General features: G+C 43.1%; 1 protein-coding gene across 7 annotated transcripts in view; it reads left to right on the top strand.

The window, feature by feature from the left end:
- The first annotated feature begins 2,167 nt into the window (after positions 1–2,167).
- Positions 2,168–23,404, top strand: part of Zcchc2 (zinc finger CCHC-type containing 2) — a 60,481-nt gene continuing 39,244 nt past the window's right edge. For all 7 annotated transcript variants that reach the window (XR_011373462.1, XR_011373461.1, XR_011373463.1 and 4 more), the window contains exons 1-4: positions 2,168–3,091; positions 17,127–17,238; positions 20,181–20,257; positions 22,912–22,983. Coding sequence is in view for 4 of the 7 variants with exons in the window: in XM_070028999.1 (XP_069885100.1) it covers positions 2,168–3,091; positions 17,127–17,238; positions 20,181–20,257; positions 22,912–22,983 (1,185 nt within the window). In the remaining 3 variants the exon portion in view is untranslated. The remainder of the gene's footprint in view (positions 3,092–17,126; positions 17,239–20,180; positions 20,258–22,911; positions 22,984–23,404) is intronic.

Raw genomic sequence — 23,404 nt, 5'->3', positions numbered from 1 at the left:
AGCTAGGATCTCCAGCTGAGAGACTCCAACTAATCAGCCAAAAAAAAAAAAAAAAAAAAAAAAGCCACTCAGGAGGCATGGCTTAAGTAGTATACTCCAATTATAAGCAGAAAAACTCTAGAGAGTGTGAGGCCCTAATATCAAGCTCTATCAGTGCTCATAAAGAAGGGAGGGCCTTCCATACAAGTCCTCATGGAGTCTTTGTCTCATTTGTTTAAATTATACTCGAAGAATCTAAGGAAATATCAGATAATAAGAGTGGATTGTCATCATATGTTTTGCCAACCTACAATCTTGAAAGTATTTTTACAGTTCCCAACTTTATCACCAAAGCGGATTTAGGATTCAGTTCATCTTTGTACTGTTTTGTACAGCTTCTTGAGTATGACATTTAAGGCATTAAAGATCTTTCTCTTCAAGCTAAAAAAAACCACCTGCCTTTTTTATTAACCCTCAAAAACAAACAAAGAACAACCCCAAAATAGGTTTAAAACTTTGGATTAAATCAGTAAAAATAAAAAAGCGAGAGAGATTTCTGTTGTTCTTTAAGCCTTAAAAACGTAATGCTTGATAAGAAATGTACTCATTATCTTGCCCATGTAATTGTAACCCCTCTGTACAGTATTTTCACAATTAAAAAAAATTAAAAAAAAAAACAACAAAAAACGTAACCAGGCTGGGCGCTGGTGGCTCACGCCTGTAATCCTAGCTACTCAGGAGGCTGAGATCTGAGGATCATGGTTCAAAGCCAGCTCCGGCAGGAAAGTCCATGAGACTCTAATCTCCAATAAACCACTCAAAAACCGGAAGTGGTGCTGTGGCTCAAGTGGTAGAGCGCTCGTTGCCTGGAGCTGAAGAGCCGAGGGACAGCGCCCAGGCCCAGAGTTCCGGACCAAAAAAAAACCCGAAAAAACCAAAAACAAACCAACGTAACCAGGCTTGAAAAGTTTATGTCCAATCAAGGTGGCAACTTAGATTGTTGGGCGTCTCAGGAAATTTACTCTGGCACTAGGATCCAACATGCTCCCATGTGAGGAGCCCACAAGTTTCTGAGCAAATACGTGATTCAGATGATTCCTAAATGATGGGCACTTCTTGGGGGTGGGGGTGTCTTTCACTAAACTGGGGGACATGACTTTCAAAGGCCACACAGGCCAGAGCTCGTCGGGCCAGAGGCGCCACCCCTGCAGCGCCCCACCCCTCCCCGCCGCCGGCCCCAGCAGGCCGCGCAGACACCGACCCCGGCCCCGACTGGCGTCACGGCGTCCGCATGAGGGACCCTGGCAAAGTGTTACACAGCGGGGATTTCACGAAGTCCACCAGGGGCGAGGCTTTGGACGGGGTCATTCGGAGTGCGCACGACCCCTCCCGGACACGTCGGGACGGCAGACCTAGGGATCCCGTGCGGCTGGCGGAGGTGGCGGTCTGCAAAGCGCGGCAGGGCCCTCGCGGAGGAAAAACAACAAACCCAAGTCGCCCACTTCCCTTTCTCACGTGGGCCCCGCATGGACCCGCGTCCCGGCTGGCTCACCTCGCAGCCGCCCCTGGTCCCACCCCACGTCCACCGCTGCTGCCAGAAGCCGGACTTTAGGACCGCTCGGAAGCCGCAGGAGGGCGGTGCAGTAGCAGCGGTTGGGCGTGGTTTCTCGGAGGGAGGCGGACCCCAGGGCGGGGAGATTTACGTCACCGTCATCCTGGTGCGCTGATTGGCTGAGGCGCGGTGCGCGGAGCCCGCCAGCGTCTCCGCCCAGCACAGCCGCTGGGTCCGCAGGGGCTCGCGAGGGAACCGCTCAGGCGCCGCCGCCCCAGCCCAGTGCGGACGACGGGGACTGGGAGGCGGAAGGAGGACACGCTCGCTCGCTCGCTCGCTCGCTCCCACCCGCACCCGGGCTCCCAGAACCGGCGCGGCGCCCAGCGGGGAGGAGCCGCTGCGGGCACGCCCCGCCTCTGGTCCGGCACAACGACGCCAGCGACCCCGCCGGCCGGTCGCCGCCCCCCTCGCCGGCCGAGACCCACTCCCGGCCCTCCCCGAGCGGCATGGAGCGGCCCCGCTCCTGACGGCCGCGCCGCCGCCCCGGCCGCCGCCGCCGCCCCGGCCCCCGCCCCGCCGCGCGGCTCCTCCCGCCCGCCCGCCCCCGCTCGCATGTCCGCGCCGCCCTAGCCGAGGATGCTGAGGATGAAGCTCCCGCTGAAGCCGACGCACCCCGCCGAGCCGCCGCCCGACGCGGAGGAGCCCGACGCGGACGCGCGGCCGGGCGCGAAGGCACCGCCACGCCGCCGCCGCGACTGCCGCCCGCCGCCGCCCTCGGGCCCGCCGCGGGGCCCCCCGCCGCCGCCGCCGCCGCCGTCGCCGCCCCTGGGGCTCGGGCCGCCTGTTGCTGGCGGGCCGGCGGCGGGGGCGGCGGGCATGCCGGGCGGCGGCGGCGGAGCCGCGGCGGCGCTGCGCGAGCAGGAGCGGGTGTACGAGTGGTTCGGGCTGGTGCTGGGCTCGGCGCAGCGCCTGGAGTTCATGTGCGGGCTGCTGGACCTGTGCAACCCGCTGGAGCTGCGCTTCCTCGGCTCGTGCCTGGAGGACCTGGCGCGCAAGGACTACCACTACCTGCGCGACTCGGAGGCCAAGGCCAATGGCCTCTCGGACCCGGGGCCGCTGGCCGACTTCCGAGAGCCCGCCGTGCGCTCGCGCCTCATCGTCTACCTGGCGCTGCTGGGCTCGGAGAACCGGGAGGCCGCCGGCCGCCTGCACCGCCTCCTGCCCCAAGTGGACTCGGTGCTCAAGAGCCTGCGCGCGGCCCGGGGCGAGGGCTCGCGGGGCGGCGCGGACGACGAGCCGGGCGACGCGGAGCCGGACCCCGAAAAAGACGGCTCGGGCCTGGAAGGCGGCGGCCCCGAGCCCGGGGCGGGCGGCGGGCTCGGCTCGCGGGCCCAGGAGGAACTGCTACTGCTGTTCACCATGGCTTCGCTGCACCCGGCTTTCTCCTTCCACCAGCGGGTTACCCTAAGGGAGCACCTGGAGCGGCTCCGTCACGCGCTCCGCGGGGTCGCCGAGGACGCGGAGGTGGAGCCGGGCAACTTCGCGGGCTCCAGGCCCCAGGTAAGGCGCCGCGACGCGGCATCATCACCCTCCTCCCCGCCTCGCCCTCGGACGCCCCCTGACCTCGTCCCCGGCTGGGCGCAGGTGCCCCTGAAATTCCCTTGCGTTGGCTCTCAGTCCGAGTCCTCATCTTCGTTTGGTTGGGCCGCTTAACAACCTCCCCCCCCCCCACCTTCACCCTCCCCACCCCACCTCATGCTTGCAAAGACACCCGCCATAACGGAATGCTCTAGAATACCCTTCCTGCTGGAGTTGCACGGAGGACCTGGAGCTCCCAGCCCCAGGGCTCTTCTCGCTTGCGAGGGGTCTCCGGACATTCTTGGCTTTGGGCATTTCTTGGCACTACCTACAGGCCAAAGGGAAATGTTAGGGAGCCGGTCTGTCAACCAGCCCGGAGCCTGGCCTCGGGCAGTTCGTTCCCTTTCTGGGTCTCAGGTCTTAAAGCTTTGCCTGATCTTGGATGAACTGCTGGAAAAGGTACACACCAGGCCTGCTGTCCTTGTCTTTGGCAGAAAGGAACTTTTTAAAATGCCAGATGTGTGCCAAACTTAAAACGTGTCATATGGGTCTTTTGGTTTCCATGAAGAGGAATTAATATTCCCCAGAAAGATGTTGATGTGGAGACCTGCGAATTTACCTAAGTACTGATGCAGGTGTCTGGGTCAGAAAGACAGCTCTGGGGTGGCCTGCTCCAGTGCTCCACCTCCAGCTCAACCAGCTGTCTAAGGAGCCTAGTCCCTAGTACTCTGTTGATCCATTACTATGGGCATTGATGTCGTTTAACAGTTATTATTTAACCCCTAAAATGTCGTAGATGAGAATCCGGATGAGGCACTTGTCGTAAACGGTAAGGAATTTTTACAGAGCCATGAAAGCAATTATCCAGGCCCAGTAAAATCCTTGAGAATAACAGTTTAATGGAGAGGAGGGAGGGGAGTAGGTTTGGGCTAGAGTAAAAACTATGTACATTAAGTACTTACTGGTGTGGATCTTTTGAAAGGTATTGATTTGGATGTCATGCTTTTCAACTTAAATGATCTCCAGCAGGGATTCCCTCCTCCCTGCTTGAAAGTTAATTCAACTTATATATATATGCTGTCATTCACTATCCCTGAACTAAAATTTCGCATCGTGTTTCACTAAAGGTGGTGTAGACTCATTACCTGTCGATTTTAAGGTATCTAGGGTCTGAAAGGGACAGAGAAAATCTAGGCTGAGCCCCTCATTTTACTCTGAGGCTTCTATGAAGTGGTAAGCTCATCTTTCAGGACAGATTTTTTAAAAATCAAATTCAGATGTAGTAATGCTAGTATACCCATCATTTTCTTGTCGATCGTGAAATTTTACCCTCTTCCAGTGCCTATTACTACTACTAGTATGTAAGTGTGTGTGTAAAAGTGGAAAAAGCCACTCCATCCCTCAGCCTACTCAGTCAAATATATCTGAAAAGATCTGCTGCAAAGCTATTAAATTTCCAGAAGAAAGCATGAGTTCTAGAACAGTGAGTAAATATTTTTAGGCGCTTTCTTGTAACAGTCTATGTATAGTAAAGATAACATTGAATGAGGGTCTGAGGAAAGGGTGGCACAGTGGAACCTCTGATTCCAGTCATACCATTCCAGCTAGGATACTTCACTGATTTCAGATTTTTTTCCTTTTTTAAAATTTTGCTTATAATGTGAGTATTGTAGCACAATTAGACCGAGGGGAGATAGGAAGCTATTCGTGCTATCCGAGTAAGTAGATTTACCTTGACTGCAGTGTGTGGCCTTCTCTGGCCGGTCAGCGAGGGCTGGGAGGAGAGGTCAAGCAGGTTGGTGACCCTGCCAGAATTTCTGGGCCCACCATTCCTTGTCAGAAAGTGGCCTGTGCTGTGGCCGTCAACGGAGGGGCCCTGAGTCAGGGGTGCGCCTACTACTGCAGACGCTGAAGGTGAGCCCTAGACCCTGGGTGTGCTGGGGCTTTTCCAGCAGCCGTGTAGGGTTGCCGTAAGAAATGGTTCTATTTTCCCTCGCTGCTCCAACCCCGGGCCTGTGCTCGTTAGTGACCCCGAGGCCTCCGGCCGTGGCTCGCCCTGGCCCCGGGGGGTCCCAGCGGATCTCCCGGGCCGTCACTCTGGCTGCAGGTGCGCCGGCTGATTTAAAGCTCCCTTCTCTGCAGTCCCACCCAGCGGTTGCTCGGCTTCCGCTGCCCATGCGCACCGGGCCTCCGAGTCCGCGGCGATGCGCCTGGGGCTTGTGCGTGCCTGGCGCGAAGGCGCGGGGCCATCCCGAGGGCCCTGGGGGACCCGGGCACAAAGCACCCCGCACCCTCCCGGCCCTCCGGCGGTGGCGAGGGGCCTGCCCTGGGGGCGTCTCCCCTCCACCCCGCAAGATGGCGGCTGCGTGCGGCCCACGTGACTGGCGCGGCCCCGCCCCTCCCGGGTGGGGGGCGCTGACGTCGTTACCACGTGGGCCCTGGGCCTGCCGGCTGTGGTCACCTGGGAAAGGAAGTTCACGTGGAGGTAACCTTGTGGCCACTTGTGGGCAACCTTACAATTGATCAGGAGTCAGGTTTTTCCTTATTAATAAGTGAATCTCTGGTGCTCCTTTGTATTTGCACCTATACTACATGGACAAAGCAAAACTGATTCCTTGTAATTTTAACTGAAAGTATACTGACCCCGAAAAGTGTTTTTGCTCTCACAAAACTTGTACCAATAGCTGTCTTTAAAATGTCTTACGATAACAACTGATGTTTCAGGTAAAGCTTGGACTTTAATGCCTGTGTTTTATTTTATACCCCTTTGAAGTTGGTCTAGCACATGGTGTGATGCCATGGTTAAAATGTTAACAGTTGTGACAAGTTCACAAATTACCACCAGAATGGTAATTATGTCACGTTAGTAGTTTTTAAAGATGCGATTTGGGTGACATTATAGTAAATGTTACATTGGATTACATCTTGAATATTAGCATTCCTTTTAGGAGATTTCTGCACACGTCTCATTTCCTCCCTACCCAACAGTAGTGGATAGCCAGTAGCTTCCATAAAATTAGCAATAGATCAATGGGCAATGGAGAAAGTACTCATTAACAGTGTTCTAGGAAGTGTGTGATTGAAGTAATTCTGTTAGAGCTACAGACCACATGTATAACATAGCTGAAGACTCATGGTTTTAAACATGGCATAAATTATATGTTAAGAACAAAACACTGCATGAGTACTTTAAAAAGACCCTAGCATCAATGAGTGCTTTTTCATTGAAAAGGAACTAAGGTTTTTATGTTTTCGTGATTAAAGGAATGCTTCACTATGCATAAATGTCGAGATTTAGCCTCCAGATAGCAATATAAAGGTGTAAAAACAAATACATAGATGCACAGTAGTCAGTGGTTAATATTGTAGTTTTGGCTATTCTCTGGTGATTATATTTTCAGGGTCCTCAAAACTTAGTTACTTACTTGGCTGAAAAATAGTAAACTATTTGAATGAAAAATAATGTTATTGGACATGATCCTGTGTCTTATTGTCATTTGAATTCACTCATAAACCATACATGAACTATATCATTTGAATTCAAATTACTAAATTAATAAAGTGAATAAAATAAACTAGTTGTCCTTGTTCAGAGCCTGAGAAAATTCAAAGGGTTGAATTGTTGCTTGCACAAATGTGAGAGCAGCTATAGAAAATGAGAGGGAAATAGTTGTCAGAAGTTCTGTCGTATTAAGCACTAAGAGGATGTGTTTTAAAAAAACTTTTAAAATGATGAATATGTTTTCTGTTTTGAGACAGGTTCTTACAGGCCCAGGCTGGCCTTGTACTTGCCATATTTCTTCTCAGCCACAGGATTATAGGTGTATGCCACCATGTCTGGGTAAAAAGAATAGTTTCAGTGCTTGCTTTCATGTAATTTTTTGGACACTGCTAGACATTTAGTAACTTAAATTCAATAGTGTCTTTGAAACTATGGTCCCTGCCTGTGACTTTCTTCAGTTACCAGTTGGAAATGGCTGGGTGCCATCTCACGCCTGTAAATCCTAAAGACCTGAGCATCCTGGGATTCAAGCTAGCCAGGGTGAAAAAGTTTGTGAGGCTTTTTATCTCCAGTTAACCAGCAGAAGTAGAGGTGTGGCTCAAGTGGTAGGTAGTCAGCCTTGAATGAAAAAAGCCAAATGAGAGCCAAAGACCCTGTGAGTCTTGAGTTCAAGCCTCAGTAGCCGTTACACGCACAAAAAGTTGTAGGTGATACTTAGGTTTAGATTTCTAGGATTCAGTGTAAAGTGGAATGAATAAATCCTGGTACTTGATCTTCAATAAACAACTTAATATCTAATAGCTAAACTAAGCTGTTGTATATCTTCCCTCAGGGGCATTTTTTTCTGTACAGTGTTTTTTTTGTTTTTGTTTTTTTCAGGTAAGGAGAACTTTGATGGGGAGGGGAGAATCCAGGGCTTTAATTCAAGTCCACCAATACTTGTCATTGTCTATCTGGATCTCTATATATGTACATCTGCGGGTCTTTTTTTGGGGGGGGGGGTCCGGTTGTGGGGCCTGAACTCTGGGCCTGGGCGCTGTCCCTCAGCTCTTCAGCTCAAGGCTAGTGCTCTACCACTTGAGCCACTGCGCCACTTCCGGCTTTTTTCTTTTTGCTTATGTGTTGCTGAGGAATTGAACTCAGGGCCTCATGCATGCAAGGCAAGCGCTCTACCACTGAGCCACCTTCTCAGCCCCGATTTGCGGGTGTTTATTACCTGTTTTACTTTTGTTTGTGGGGCAGTATATTGTAAAGGCAGTATATTGTAAAGGGAGGGGGCGTGAGGGAAAGAGCATGCACATGAGCACCAAGTTTAGTAGAGGATTTCTTGGAGTCTTAAAGTCCATCTCTTTCACTACCTCAGTTTTATTAACCAGGCTATCTATAAAATGGTGAGAGTAACTTTCTTTTGGAGTTAGGGTGACAGAATTAACAAGACAGTTGCAAAAATAACTTGTACTATTTGGAATGTTCATTCTTGATGGAGAATAGCACTTGATTTTTCAAATAGTGTTTTATTTTCAGGAATAGAATGAATGTTTATTTGGATCTTAAATTTCTGTTTTTCTTAAAGTTCACATGGGATATTTTGTGCTTTTTTGTCATGCCTCTTTAGTAGATTGCATTCAAGAAAGGCTGGTAATTGAAAGGATAGTATTTGAGACGTTTGTTTGGAGCAATTATTTTCATAATACTTACATTAAAAAAAGTTGTTGAAATCCAAGAAGAAATTCTGAATTACAAGTCAGGAAAATACATATTTTTTTTTTTGGGGGGGGGTGTTCCGGTCGTGGAGCTCAGCTCTTTAGCTCAAGGCTAGCGCTCTACCACTTGAGCTACAGCGCCACTTCCGGCTTTTTTCTTTTTGCTTATGTGGTGCTGAGGAATCGAACCCAGGGCCTCATGCATGCAAGGTAAGCGCTCTATCACTGAGCCACCTTCCCAGCCCCAAATGCATATTCTTTAGGTCAGACATGAAGACTCAAACCACTAATCCTAGTTAGGAGTTAGGATCTTCCTGAGCTAATTGGGAAGATTGTAGGTCCAGGCCCACCAAAGCAAAAAGTTATTAAGACCCTGTCTCAACCAATATTTAAGACAGATGTGGTGATTCACCTCTGAATCAAAACTAGGTAAAAAAAAAAAAAAAATCTAGGTCTTGAGGTTGGGCCTAAGCAAAAATGTGAGACCTTACCTGAAAAGTATCTAAACAAAAAAACACTGGGAGAGGAGCTCAGATAGTAAAGTGGTTCCTGAGTTCAAACCACAGTACTGTACCACCAAAAATAGAAGACATAATTTTACCACTGCTGTATTTGGGGATGGGAATAGAGAAAGTACCTACTTGAATTTGGATTATTATTCCCATGAAGCTATAATCTTTATCAAATTTATGTAGGAAACTAAAGCTATTTTGTGGGGCATTCCTATAATCTCAGCACTCAGTAGGCTGAAAACAGTAAGATTACAAGTTTGAGGTCAAACTGGCTAAAAGTGAGAGCCTACCTGAAAAATAAGCTACCAAGACCCTGTCTTAAAAAGTAAAACTACATTTCAGTTCTGTTAAGTTATATAGTTAATTGGTTCAGAGCAGACTGACATCCAGTTTATTTTTGTTATTAAGTAGTTATATAAAGGGGTTACAATTCCATATGGAATTTATTTTTATGGAACATTTTCCTATCTTTTTATAGATGCCATTAAATTGGCTAAATTTTTAACATCTTACACTATTTTCCTTGAGCTACATTAGGTTTTTTAAAATATAAAGACAAAGTTTACCAAGTGCCCATGACTCACACCTATATTAGGAGGCTGAGATTTGAGGATCTCAGTTCAGAGCCAGCTGCACTGGAAAGTTTGTGAGACTCTTATCTCCAGTTAACTACCAAAAATACGCTCGCATGTGTGTGTGTACACCCCTCCACCCCCCAAACACACACAAGATTTGTACTGCTCTGAAAGCATACTGGGTTTTTATGTCACCAGCACTGTTTTCATTATAGATGACAGTATATAAAGTGCCTCTTACACAATGAATTCTTTCCTCACAATAACCTTGTTTATTCAATAGACAACTCCTCCGTCCCCCCCCCCCCCCAAATCTATAAACAGTCCTGGGAGAAGGGAAGTGCCGCATGGAGTGTTTATGTCATAGGTGGTGGGCCCTGGGCAGCTCTTTTCCTTCCGTTCCTGTGCTACAAGAAATACGTGACCTTTAATTCCCTTCCCCATATCTTGGCTCCTTAGAAGTGTTTGATGCTCATTCTGAGCTCAGATTTAAGTATCGAAAAGGTCACATCCCACACTTGAGTATAATCAGTCTATAGGGTAGGATATCTTCCTCATCTATTTCTATAACTGTTGTGAAGTTCAATATGATAATGTATATAAAAGTGGAATAGCAAGGTCTGGGAAGGTGGCTCAATGGTAGAGCACTTTCCTTGCTTGCATGAGGCCCTGGGTTCTATTCCTCAGCACCACATAAGCAGAAAAAGCCAGAAGTAGTGCTGTGGCTCAAGTGGTAGAGCTCTAGCCTTGAGCTGAAGAGCTGAGGGAGGGACAGCGCCCAGGCCCAGAGTTCAGGCCCCACAGCTGACCTCCCACCTCCTCCCCCCCCCAAAAAAGAGAACAGCAATATAGACAGTTGAGATAATGAGTTGGATTACAAAGGTCTTGCAAATTTCTTGAAGGAATAAACCTGTCAACAGGTTTTATGGTCATAAGCAAAAATATTGTGTATGTTTGTCTGTGACATATATCTCCTGAAGGTCAGATTTCACTCAAGACTTAATCTGTATAAAGGGAACTCCAGACTCACCCGATTCTCCCACTGGTACTTATTATATACAAGCCTTGTATTCTGGCTGTCCAGTTTTCATCCCTACTTCTACCATTCTTTTTCAGGACTCTATGCCTAAACACTTGAATGATATTCTCCTTGCTGATTTCCTTGCTTTTAGACTATCTTCTATCTTTTGGATATGCTACCAGGTACATCTTCCTAAATAAGTATTTAATCGTAACTACATCTTCTCTCAGTGACTGGGTAGGTCTTTAATTTCCAACTCCCGTTCAGGCACTTCACAGACCTCGCCTTCCATCCTAGGCTGGGCTTGAATGGAACACCCACCTCTGTGTGGCGTTTGTTAGAACTGTTTCTATGGCAATCTTAGGATTCTTTTGCTAACTCTGAGTTCTTCTAGAGCATATATTTGGTTGGGGTTTTGGTACTTCTGTAATTCTTAATGTTATTTTAAAATATAAAATTGACCTTTCCCACTAGGATTTGAAATTCCCCAGAGGCTAGGCATCAGTGTCTCATTTTTTTTTGTCAGCGTTGCATATATCCTGAGTGCTCAGTCATAATTTCTTCTGCTTATGCTTTTTAAGTATAGCTCAGAAATACTAATATGACAAATTGCATTAAGACTAAACACATCAGACAGTGATTTTTGGTCTTATTTTGAAGTATACTTACCCAGGTACTTTATAACAATATGTATTGCTACATATGTAGCCACAGTTTGTTTTGTTTTGTTTCTGTGGTTTTTATTTGCTAGTCCTGGGGCTTGAACTCAGGGTCTGGGCACTGTCCCTGAGCTGCTTTTACTCAAGGCTAGCACTCTACCACTTGAGCCACAGCATCACTTTAGCTTTTTCTGTTTATTTGGTACTGAGGAATTGAACCCAGTACTTCATGCATGCTAGGCAAGCACTCTACCACTAAGCCACATTCCCAGTCCCAGTTTTTTTTTTTTTTTAAATAAGAGGAATTGTAAAGATTTGACATGAGTCTTCAGTTGGTGAATACTGAACAGTTGTGCTTATGAAATACTTGTCAAGTTGGTATTAGCATTCTGTGTGTGGAGTAAATATATTGTCACTGTATCTGTCAGTGATGTTTTGATAAGCTGGAGAAGCATGAGTTACAGAGTATTTTCTTCTTGTCTGAGTAATTTACTACATGGAGCCTCTTCTAGTGTTTATTTTTCAGTTTTGGGTCAACTGGCTGACATATGGTGGTGGAGTGATACTTGGTATGCTTAGAAAGCCAAAACTTACCTTTTCTCATTGAGATGAGCTGTCTGTAAAGTAACTCATGTTTATGCTTCTTGTTAAGACTGTCTCAGCTGGGATAGTTTCCATAGAGTAATAGATTCTTGTTCTACTGGTCCTAGAGAGGATAGTGTGGTCTCATGCCAGGGTGAAGCTGTAGTGTTTGGAATTACTTCATTTTTTTTTAAGGCCCATTTACATACAGAGAGGTTGCCAATGACATTTTGAATTGAATGATTTTGTTGGTTTGGGGGAATGGTTGGGTTAGCGTATCAAGTGCCTATTCTAATAGGTGCCATGAGTGCCAAATCCTACCCTACCATAGTGTTACCTGATACTATCACGTGGGAAGCTTTTTTCTGCCAAGGGTCCATTTGGATATTTATAGCATCATTCGTGGGCATACAAAAGCATCAATACAGGTCAGGGGAAGCTGATGGGAAGCACGTGGCCGTGTCTTCCCTCTTATCTATTATGTAACATGGTTTTGAAGACCTTATATGTTCCCAGGCCAGTTGTTGCCAGCCCTGCAAGTGCTTACTAATGTATACATTACTTACTGTCAAGGGTCTCTCTTAAGCGCTGTAAAACCTAAATTTGTGAGTAGTTCAAAGACTTTCTGTTCTGAAGGCTAGTTCTGCTAGAGGTGCTAGTGGACCTACCAATGTATGATTCTCTCACCATCAGCCAGCTCACTTCTTGTTGACAGTAACTGGCCCAAGTATATAGGTAGCAGTTTCCTGGTTCCACCTCCTCATTTCTACGCAGAAAGAGAACTTTTCTCTTCTGAAGGGGGCAGAAGGAAAAGGACACCCAAGTCTAGTGCTGAAGAACAGGCTCCAGCATTGGTCTGGGCTCTAAAGCCATGCTTTAGAAAAAAAAAAAAGCTACCCTCTCTGGATCCTGTACCTTTGTCCTTTTGTGGTCTAGTACAGTCTATATTTTTTACCACTCACGTGCCAACTAGAAGATAGCACTGTTTAGATTGAAGTAGCAGAAGCTGCGAGAGCTTTACAAGGAAAACTAAGGCTGCCATTGCTTCTCTTTACTCTCTTCCACTCCTGCTTGGAAAGCTTCTGATCTCATTATTTACTAGATCTTCCTTAATGTAAATAAATCTGCAAGTTCAGTTTCTTAAAAAGAAGACAGTTTTAATTTTTCAGTTAATAAGTACATAGAGTTCCAAAAGAGTATGATTCTTGCTGTTCCATCTTATTTCATCTGTCAAGTTCTGCTTAGCTAACCATGCCCAGAAAACCTTGCATGGTTTCTATTACTGTGGCTTCCTTGCCGTAGTGGCCCAGTCTGATCTGTTGACTGTGATGATGGAGTGCACACAGGCTCACTAAATGACCCTTCCACTCCCCATTCAATAGCCAGAGTACATTTGCCCCCAAAAGGTGGCTAATTCTGTTACACTTTGCTGACTCACCTTATCAACCACCTTTCTAGTTTTCTACATCAGGAGCCTATCAGCACAGCAGAAATCTGCTTTGTGCTGTTTCTGGGCTATTGATTCATTGGTCTCCTTTGCACCGCTGTGTCATTTTTGTTGTTTCAGTGCAGTTTTAGTACATTACCATGCATATTTATTTCCAGTCCAAAAGTTGCCTTTTATCAGATGCCATGGGGATAATTCTCAAAGTATTACCTTGAATTAAGTTGTACTATTTCATTGAGTAGAGATCAATCCAACTTTTGCCTCTTCTACTACATCCTCTTGGTTAAACAGAAAGGCAATAAATAATTCTTTAAATACTCCTTGGCATTCCAAGGAATGGAATTCCCAGAGATGGAAATTCAAACTTAACCGAGAAAGAGGGTGTGATTCCCCTCTGTACAATTCCTTAGTAGTAGTTCTCAGGTTTTATGGCACACTTCCCTCGATTGAATGTCATGTTACGTAACATGTAAAAGGGAGACAGTGTTACTAATAATTGTGGCTAGTAAATGGCGTAATTCTGGTCTCTGGGCCTCTGTGTGACCTGTGTAAATCGCTTCTAAATTTAGCCTGATTTAACAGTATTAGTACCTACTGAGACTTAGGACAATAAGAAAAAAAAATCAGTAGATTTTTTTATGATTTTATTTTTATTTTTTTATTGTGAAAATACTGTACAGAGGGGTTACAATTACATGGGCAAGATAATGAGTACATTTCTTATCAAGCATTGTAGCCTCCTCCTTTGTTTCCCCTTCCCATCCCTTCCCATCCTCCCCCACCCAATCCTCCTCTTCCCCCCCCCACCAAAATTGTAAGTTCGTTTTTGACATAATGACTTGTACTTCTCATTGTTGCAGTGGGTCCACCTGTATCCCTATGTAAATGTCAGTAGATATTTTACCAGTTTATTGACTGTTTCTTAGAAAATCAAACTTTATTTTTCTCCCTCTCTTATTAAATAGGAGGTTTTTCCTTCACTGTTAAATTGTGTTCTTCTACGCCCCCTCACACACACACACTTTTAGTGTACTGGGAGCTAAACCAGAGTCTCCTACATGCTGTACCATTGAATAACACTCTCAGGCCATGTTGACTTTACATAGAGATGGAATCTTGGTTAATTCTCAGTCTGGACTTGAGCTTGTGATCCTCCTGCCTCCAGAATAACTAGGATTACATACATGATCCACATTTCTTGCAAATTGTTTTCTTGAAGTTCTTCAAACGAAAACTGTGATTTTGATTGTGAAGTAAACTTTTCTCCTGTTTACTTTAGTATTTAGAATATTTGTGGAGGCAGGATGATTATTTTACTATTTTAAGATATGTATAACAGGGCTGGGAAGGTGGCTCAGTGGTAGAGCACTTGCCTTGCATGCTCAAGGTCCTGGGTTCGATTCCTCAGCACCACATAAGAAAAAAAAGCCGGAAGTGGCGCTGTGACTCAAGTGGTATAGTGCTAGCCTTGAGCTGAAGAGCTGAGGGACAGCGCCCAGGCCCAGAGTTCAGGCGCCACAACTGGACCCCCCCCCCCAAAAAAAAAGATATGTATAACAAAATTTGCCACTTTAATCTTTTTGAGTGTACAGTTCAGTAGTGTTCAGTTCATGTCTTCACTGGCTCTCTTTTCTGTTTTTTCTTCACACCCATTAGGTGTAAAATGGTATCATTGTGGGTTTGATTTGTATTTCTGTAATGGAACTGTTATTTTTGTATATTTTGCTTCATTATTTTTAAAAGTATAATGTTACATTTATGAACCACATGTCAAAATGTAGAAAAATACTCTTTAGAGCCACGTGCTAATGGCACACCCCTGTAATCGTAGGTACTTGGATAGTTGAGACAGGGAGGTTCCTGGTTTGAAGGAAGCCTGAACAAAGACAGCCTGTAAACTGCCCTCTGTAATTAACTAGCCAGACAGGAGATCGGTGCAAGTGGTAGAGCAACAGCTGTGAGTGAAAAAACTGGGCGAGAACACAAGGCTCTGAGTTCAAACCCTAGTATTGGTCCCCACAAAGATATATTCTACTATAAGAAATGATTGGAGCTCCAGTTAACACAACTATTTGAGAGGATTGTATCTCCCTTTCTTCCCCTCCTTCCCTTTCCACAAAAAAATAGGGAGCGAATGCTGGCACTCTTGCACTGAGTTTACCGCCCTATCCCCCCTATTTCAGCTGTTATTTGGAGTAATTACAGCTGTGTGACAGTTTTGAAAAGTAGACTCTTAGGAAAATGTAACCTTTTTTTTTTTTTTTTTTTTTTTTTTTGGGTCCGGTTGTGGGGCCTGAACTCTGGGCCTGGGCGCTGTCCCTCAGCTCTTCAGCTCAAGGCTAGCACTCTACCACTTGAGCCACAGTGTCACTTCCGGCTTTTTGCTTATGTGGTGCTGAGGAATAGAACCCAGGGCCTCATGCATGCAAGGCAAGCACTCTACCACTGGGCCACCTTCCCAGCCCCAGGAAAATGTAATCTTAACTACCTTGTGAGAAAACATGGCATGGTCTGGGTTCAAGTGTATGTGACTTGGTTATTGTTAAATGAGTTTATATCTACTTTTTAAATTTTTTCCTTGAGGAGGGCTAGACAGGTCTTTCTGTGTAGCCCAGCTGGCCTCTAACTTCTGGTACCCCTGTCTCAGCCTCCAGAGTGCTGTGATTGTAGACATTGGCCATCAGGTTAAATGTCTCAGAAACTGGACATTGACTGGTAAGGTCTGGGTACTCATTAAATGATTCTTTGTAGACAATCTTTATTTCTTGAGTTTCTAGAAGATTATAAGGCTGAAGCTGAGCTCCCATGAATATCCAGTGTGGTAGTTTATTTCCACAAGTAGTCTTGTGATCAGGCTTTCAGTACTGTTCATCATCCAACCAGTATGCAAGATTGGACAGGAGAACAAAATATCTTAAGTGGACCGATGTCTTTGGGAAGTTTAAGGTCCTTTGTGTCATTTACACAATTTAAAAATGGGTATATGTTATTAACTGTAGTTTTGTAAAATTGCAGTTGGTTCTTGAAAGTTGAGCTGATTTTGATATGAGTAATATATTGAAGTTCTGAGCAGAAAGGGTAAGGATAAGGGGTGAGGTGTGATACAGGACTGTTTTCGTTTTCAGCTTAACCAGTTTGATAATAACAACATATAACATTACACTGCTTTCATTCTTTAATTCTTGAAAATTCTAAGACATGCATGATCTGATCCTCAAAGCATAAATTTGTAAAGTTAATTAAAGTTTAGTCAAATCCAGTCAAAATTAGAATACCCAGTTGTTAAATGTCTTGCCTTTAATAATAAACTCACTGCTCAAACATCATGTAGTTTAGAGAGATTTTCCTAACAAGTAATCCTTTTAGGCTGTCTCCAAACCAAAGGAATGAATGATATTTATGCAATAAGATAAGAGTGTAAATATCCAGCCGGGTACTAGTGGCTCACACCTGTAATCCTAGCTACTCAGGAGTCTGAGATCTGAGAATCGCAGTTCAAAGCCAGCCTGGGCAGGAAAGTCCGTGAAACTCTTATCTCCAATAAACCACCAGAAAATCAGAAGTGGCACTGTAGCTCAAGTGTTAGAGCTAGCCTTGAGCTGAAGAGCTGAGGAATAGCGCCCAGGCCCAGAGTTCAAGCCCCAAGACTGACAAAAAAAAAAAAAAAAAAAGTATAAATATCCTTATTTGGGGGGATTAGAATGAAGTGTAGTGTACCATTTATTATATGTCCCTTTAATTTTGGTGCACTATTCTTTAGAATTGACCTCACTAGCAACTCTGAATAGCAACATGCTTTTTTTGAGTGTTCTAAGACAACCGTATGGTTAAAAAAATAGCTAAAATATTACTGTTGAATGCAAATAAACATTAGCTAGTCTTTTACTTGTGGTTGTGACACTTATTTGGTCCCTAAACATTGCTATTAGGATCATTATTATAACCACTGTGGTTTATATTTGTGGGATTTATTGTCTCGTGGTGTGGATTAATGCAGGCCCTTCTTTATCCCCTAGAATGCCTTCGTTCATGATGATTTCATGCAAAGAAGTGAGACAGGTTTCATAGAACAAGCCCCAGTACCTCAGAATGGACTGACTGTGGCCCCTCACAGAGCTCAGCAAGAAGGTATGTTAACATTTAATGTGAACTTAAAGCAGGGTACTGCTTACACTTCTTAGAGAAAATCACTGGTTCTAGATTCTGCTGCACAGCCAGTGCTCTAGGTATTGTCTGTACTCTGGCCCTGTCTCAGCACAGATGCATCTGTCCGATCTCAGAGACAGTTGTCTTTTTGCTTCTCTATCTTAAACCTGGTCATGTGTTTCCAGAGGATGAAGACTTTATCATATTTCCAATGTATTTAAAATAATGTTTTATCTATAAAATGTGCTCAGTAACTACTGGAAAAATAAATCTTTTCAAAGTCTGCTGTAGGAGAGTGAATCAATAAATAGCTGGCTAATCCATTTTTCCTGCAATAATGCATTTCTTTTTTTTAATTGTGAAAATACTGTACAGAGGGGTTACAATTACATGGGCAAGATAATGAGTACATTTTTTATCAAGCATTGTAGCCTCCTCCTTTGTTTCCCCTTCCCATCCCATCCTCCCCCTGCCCCCCCAGCCACGCCCCCCCCACCAAAGTTGTAAAGTTCGTTTTTGACATAACGACTTGTACATCTCATTGTTGCAATGGGTCCACCTGTATCCCTATTTAAACAATTTGTTTTTCCCCTTCCCCTCCACAAATTAAATAATGCATTTCTTAATAGGGTTGGGGTTGAGGAATGAAAGAACTTTGCCATCTAAAAAGACATGAGCTTGGAACTTTCTCTCCCTTTGCATTTGGGGAGTCCATTAGCTGGTACTGAAAGAAAAGCAGAAACAGAAAATACAGGCTGTAGGAGAAAAGATATATTCTGTTAGAATAATTTAGAATTACATCAGTATGTCTTCATTTAGTCCCTATAATAATCATTCTTGTGTTATATATTTCTCCTTAGAGGAAAAACCGGTCTGAATGTTTATTGAGAAAAAAGGTTATCATTTCTTCCACTCCTGTCACAACAGCTATGCTACTTTAATCATAGATACTTCACAGTGCTTGTCAAACAAGTAATTTAAAACAGAGTTTGGTTTTAGATTAAAGCGTCTTTTGTTTTACAAATAAAAATATTCTAGAAAGCATAAGGACTAAATAAAAATGCTAAGGTTAACTTTAACTTAGTACTATAAATATTTTTTCTTAACATTCATAACTTTTTGCCGAGTGTGTAAGACATGCAGTTTAGCTTTAATTTAGGAGACGGGAAGGTTCTCCTTCCTGTGTTCTCCTAATAGTGTGGGAGATAGCAGCACATTCTCATTGGAAGTCCAGGCTGAAGCTGTAGCCAGCCCTGCTTCCATGTCCTGTAATGTCATCATGGCCTTTTCTGCTAAGCTAAACTGAAATATATCCCTCCCACCCCCTACAAAAAAACCCTGGCCACTGATTTGCAAAGGTGACTTGCTTAATTTCTGAACACAATAAATTAGGTAAGTTTTTATTTAATAGCATCACTCTTTATTTCATTTACTGTAACAATTTTTAGACTGAGCTGACCTTTCCATCCCCACTTTGGCCTATGAGGTGACAGGCTTTTCATTTGACTTTTGAGATTTTCTTCCATTTGCTTCCATTTCTGGCTGACAAAAGAAATAAATGGCCATAAAACAGGCCACCAAATACTTTTTGGCACAAAGACTGGTGTTTTATTCCTTTGACACTCCTGTTTTCCTTCATGCTTTTTCACTGCTACCTTCCATGTTATGTAACAATCTTTCTTCTCCGTGCTTTTTTGTCACTGTTAATTTTACCGTTTATTACTGTTGTTGTTTTTTAAATCTGTTTTAACTCCTTCTAAAGCCAAATGAATCTTGACATTTTCTTTCTCATTGTCTGCTCCCTAAATCTAGCCATGACTTACCATTCTGTTGGTTACTTTCCTAACCTCTCTGCTGCTTGGATAAAGTGTTCACTGCTGTCAGCCTGCAGGGCCACTTCCCTGGCTGTAGAACAGGTCCTCATCCTTCTCTTCAAACCCGATCAACAGTCTGTTTTTCTTAAGTCCTTACAGTGTAATTGATAGACTAGCTGTTTTCACACTGGCTTTAAAAATTTTTGTTGTTTCCATGCTGGCCACTGGTGGGTGGTTTGGGCCTGTAACCCTAGCTGAGAGCAGAGGCTCAAAGCTAGCCCAGGCAGGAAAGTCTGTTTATCTGCAGTTAACCACCAAAAAGCCAGAAGTGGAGTTATGTGACCCTGAGCCCAGAAGCTGAGGGACAGCAACCAGGCTCGGAGTTTAATCCCCAGAGATGGCACAGGAAAAAAAAAATTATTCTGGTGATACTTGAATGTAAAGTGAGTAGGGAATTTGTACATTTGCTTACTTTATGAATATGTAGTTGAATTCAGAGTAATTAGTTTTTAACTTGGTGATACTTGTATCTACTCTTTTATCTATGGAAAATTCTTTTACAATAAACCTTCATACCTGATTACAATGTTCAGTTTGTTTTATAATTTACTGTTGTATGTTAAGGGTCACATTTGAGAAAAATTCATCTATTAATTGGAATTTTTGTCAACTTACTATAATACTTGAATTTTTAAAGTATATACAACTAGATATTATTGCCTATATCCACTATGTATAAATAATGGAATTACATTTAGTTAGCCTAAAGTACTGTTTTTGTAGAAAAGAAACAGCTGTCAAGTCATATTCTAGAAAACTATCTTCAGAGCACATATGTTTTATTATTTGTCCTATGGTTTATGTTTGGTGTTAGTAAAGTGCTTGATAATACTTGGGCATTCAGCATGTACATTGCATATAGAAAAAGCAGCTTTTTGGGTGAGTGTCATATTGCTATATTAAATTCAGTTTGCTTTATTTTATCATTTAAGGCCAATAGTGAAATAGCTTAATTCCTAAGCATTTGTCAAATTATAGGATTAGCTTATATAACCAAAGTGTGTGTCTAATCTCTATAGTGCAAGTCAGCATGTATGTTTTGTCTTTCAGCTGTACACATTGAGAAGATAATGTTGAAAGGAGTGCAGAGAAAAAGGGCTGACAAATATTGGGAGTACACATTCAAAGTAAGCTATTCTCATCCACAAAAGGTCTCTCACCTGCTATGTTAAGTGATTTTGATCTTTGAAGAAACTTATGGCAAGTTTGAGAATTTAAAGGAGGAATTAACATATGCATATTCACACACTCATATATATATACATAAAAGGCATATGTGTGTATATATATATACATGTATGTTTTCCTGTGTCTGTATGTATGCAACATGTTTGTAATTCTGAAGGAAATGTACTGTTTGAAGAATGGCACCATAGTTTGCCAAGTTTTTTAAAAAGAAGTCCTATCACATTAAAATTACTATAGCAATTTTATTAGAGGAGAAATAAGAGCCCTAGATATAGAAAAATAATTAAGATGAAGCACATATCTTTAAAAAGTAAAAGCAAGTATTTTCATACTTGTCAACTTACTGTAATATTTGATCATAGGCTTTGTCTTTCTGGCATTGTTCTTGCTGACATTCTTCTTCCTCTATTTCTCTGTGCCATTTTGTTTTTTTGTTTTTTCTCTCTCTCTTTTCTGTGCTGTTTTTAGTCCCTGCTTTGTGGCCTCATCTTCTGATCTGGAATTGCTCTCTCTTGCTGCTGCCTGATTAACCAAGAGCCCAGCTCTGCTTCTGTTATGACCGGGGAAAGACTCTTCCGGTCTCCTTTTTACCTGCTGACCATGATGTGCATTCCTTGCTCACGTCTTTTTGACCCTTCTCTTCTTGAGTTTCACTGATAAACCTTTTCCCTCTCTCCTTCTCTCCCCCCCCCCATTTTGATATTTTATTTGATCTAATATATCTATTACCTGAAATGTAAGAAATATAAAAATGAAGTTTTTGCAGGCTTCAGATCCTGATGTGTATTTTACACTTTGTTTTCTTAGCATATTATTGACAAGCCCTTTTTCTTGAGATTGTACTATACATACCTTGAAGTCATGTGGAATAAGACCACATTTCTCTACTGCTTCACCAGATTTTAGCTATACCTCTTTTCTGGAGTCATTTCTGGACCTCTTGACAGAATGTTTCCTCCTCCTAAGGTCTCTCCTTGTCATCTTTCAAAATCCTTCAAAATCTTCTTGTCAAAGCAGGCATCTTCAGTCTGCCTTCCCATCCGTGTCACCTGCTCAGTACATACATTGAATGAATATCAAAACTCTGGCTTCTATTCAGAAGTAGAAATATCTTTAGTTTTTCCACTCCTAATCTCCATGTCTCACTTGTAAGCATGTTTTGCTCTTTGCCCTCAATGCTCAGGCTTGCTTGCCATTCCTTTGGCTGCTGTTGTTCAAAGCTTGTTCCTTAAGACTTTACTGACCCTGTGCCCTAGAGCACAGCACAGTTAGTGTTGAGCACAAATGCTGCTTCCTCCTAGTCCCTTTTTGACACGGTGGTTATACATGTTCTGTTCCATACTTGCTACCTATAAAGCACTAATTCCTGATGGTTTGGTTTTACCTGTCTCTGGCATTAGACTGCACTAGGACAATGGAAGTAACAGTTGTCTTTCTTGTCCATTCCTGTATTTCCTGACACAGGAGAACAGTGCCTACTCCATGAACATTTGAGCATTTAAAAGTTATTTGAGAAATGTGCCAGACAATCAAAAGAGCGTTGCTGGATAAAATTTCCTATGTGTTTTTAAGCATATGATTACAGTATGAATAGTTGGTACGGCCTAGATATATTAACATAGCTCATATAAGTCCATAGTAAATGTTATTAATGGTCCATAACCAAGTCCAGGAGGTAGAGCAGCACAGTGTAGGTTCCAGTTCTGGCTCTTCTGCTTATTAGAGTCACACTAAAATCAGTTAACCATTTTTCGAGTATAGTTTTTTCTACCTCAATATAGAAGTAATACTTGCACCAAGCATCTTGCTAAGATTTTAAAGATGAAATTTCTAAAGAAACCAAAAATATATAAAATGGTAAGACCCTCTTTTAGGAGAAGTACATTCTCACTATTTTTTCTAAGAATTTATATTTAGCCAGGTATGGTGGTTTACACCTGTACTTGGAGGTTACTTTGGGCATTGAGATCAGGAGGAATGTAGTTGAAGGCCAGACCAAGCAAAAAGACTGGCCATGGTGGCACATGCTTGTTATCCCAGGGAAGCATAAATAGAAGGATCACAATGTGGCATGGCCCATGCCAAAACAAGACCCTACTTGAATAATAACAAAGGGGAAAAAAGGGCTAATGGGGCATGGGTTAAATGGTAGAATAGTTGTTTAGCAAGATCCAGGCCCTGAGTTCAAATCTCAGTACTGTTTTTTTCCCTAATGAAAGGAATACTATTTAACAAGTTTCAAGAGCTTACACCTTTATCTTTGGAGGCTTGGATCCACACTGTCATTTTAGAGTCATACTATTACCAAGCAAAAAAGTAAGACTTAAAAAAATTATTTTCTGAAAAAATAAAATGTAGTCACAGTATAGGAATGCTTTTTAAAAATATGTGCAGTTTAAAGGGATTCATTAGAAAACTTTTTGAGTAAACTGTTACTGTACAATTAAACAACTGAAGAAATAACAATGTTAGGTAAACTTTATAATTGTTACTCTAAATAAAATTTAAGTTTTTGTCTTACACATGGCTTTTATTTTTTTAAGCCTGTTCCTGTCTAGCAATAACCATGCAATATGTGTTTTTTTTAAATCAGGTAAATTGGTCTGATCTTTCAGTCACAACAGTAACAAAAACCCATCAAGAACTACAAGAATTTCTACTGAAGGTAAAATTACAGATTTTTTTTATTAAAATGATTTTTCCATAATATAAACAATCTAAAAACTCAGTGTTAAGAAAAAAATTAAGAAAATGAAAATACAGGTAAAATTTGGCTTCAGACTCTTTAAGTTGTAGAGCACACAATGTTATTAAAACCTAAATTAGCTTTTGTTAGCATCATAAGGAAATGCGGAGCATCTTTTGTTGTTGTTACTGCTTTCTCGTTGCTACAAAGATGTGCACTGTTGGTGGCTGCCTGTGAGGGTACTTCCCCAGGTATATCTGTAAAAATGAGATAAGACTTGTCCCGTGCTCCCTGTCTGGCCTTCCCTTGAATCTTACTCTGTTCTTTCTCATTTGAGTTCCAGCTCCTTCTCCCCCATATTACAGAATCTTAAAACCACTGGGAATAAGCTGTTAGAAAC

This window comes from Dipodomys merriami, unplaced genomic scaffold, assembly GCF_024711535.1.
Source record: "Dipodomys merriami isolate MVZ:Mamm:240054 unplaced genomic scaffold, mDipMer1.0.p SCAF_2, whole genome shotgun sequence".
Taxonomy (NCBI): domain Eukaryota; kingdom Metazoa; phylum Chordata; class Mammalia; order Rodentia; family Heteromyidae; genus Dipodomys; species Dipodomys merriami.
The sequence above is the reverse complement of the archived record's forward strand: the minus strand, read 5'-3'. Positions and strand labels throughout refer to the sequence as shown.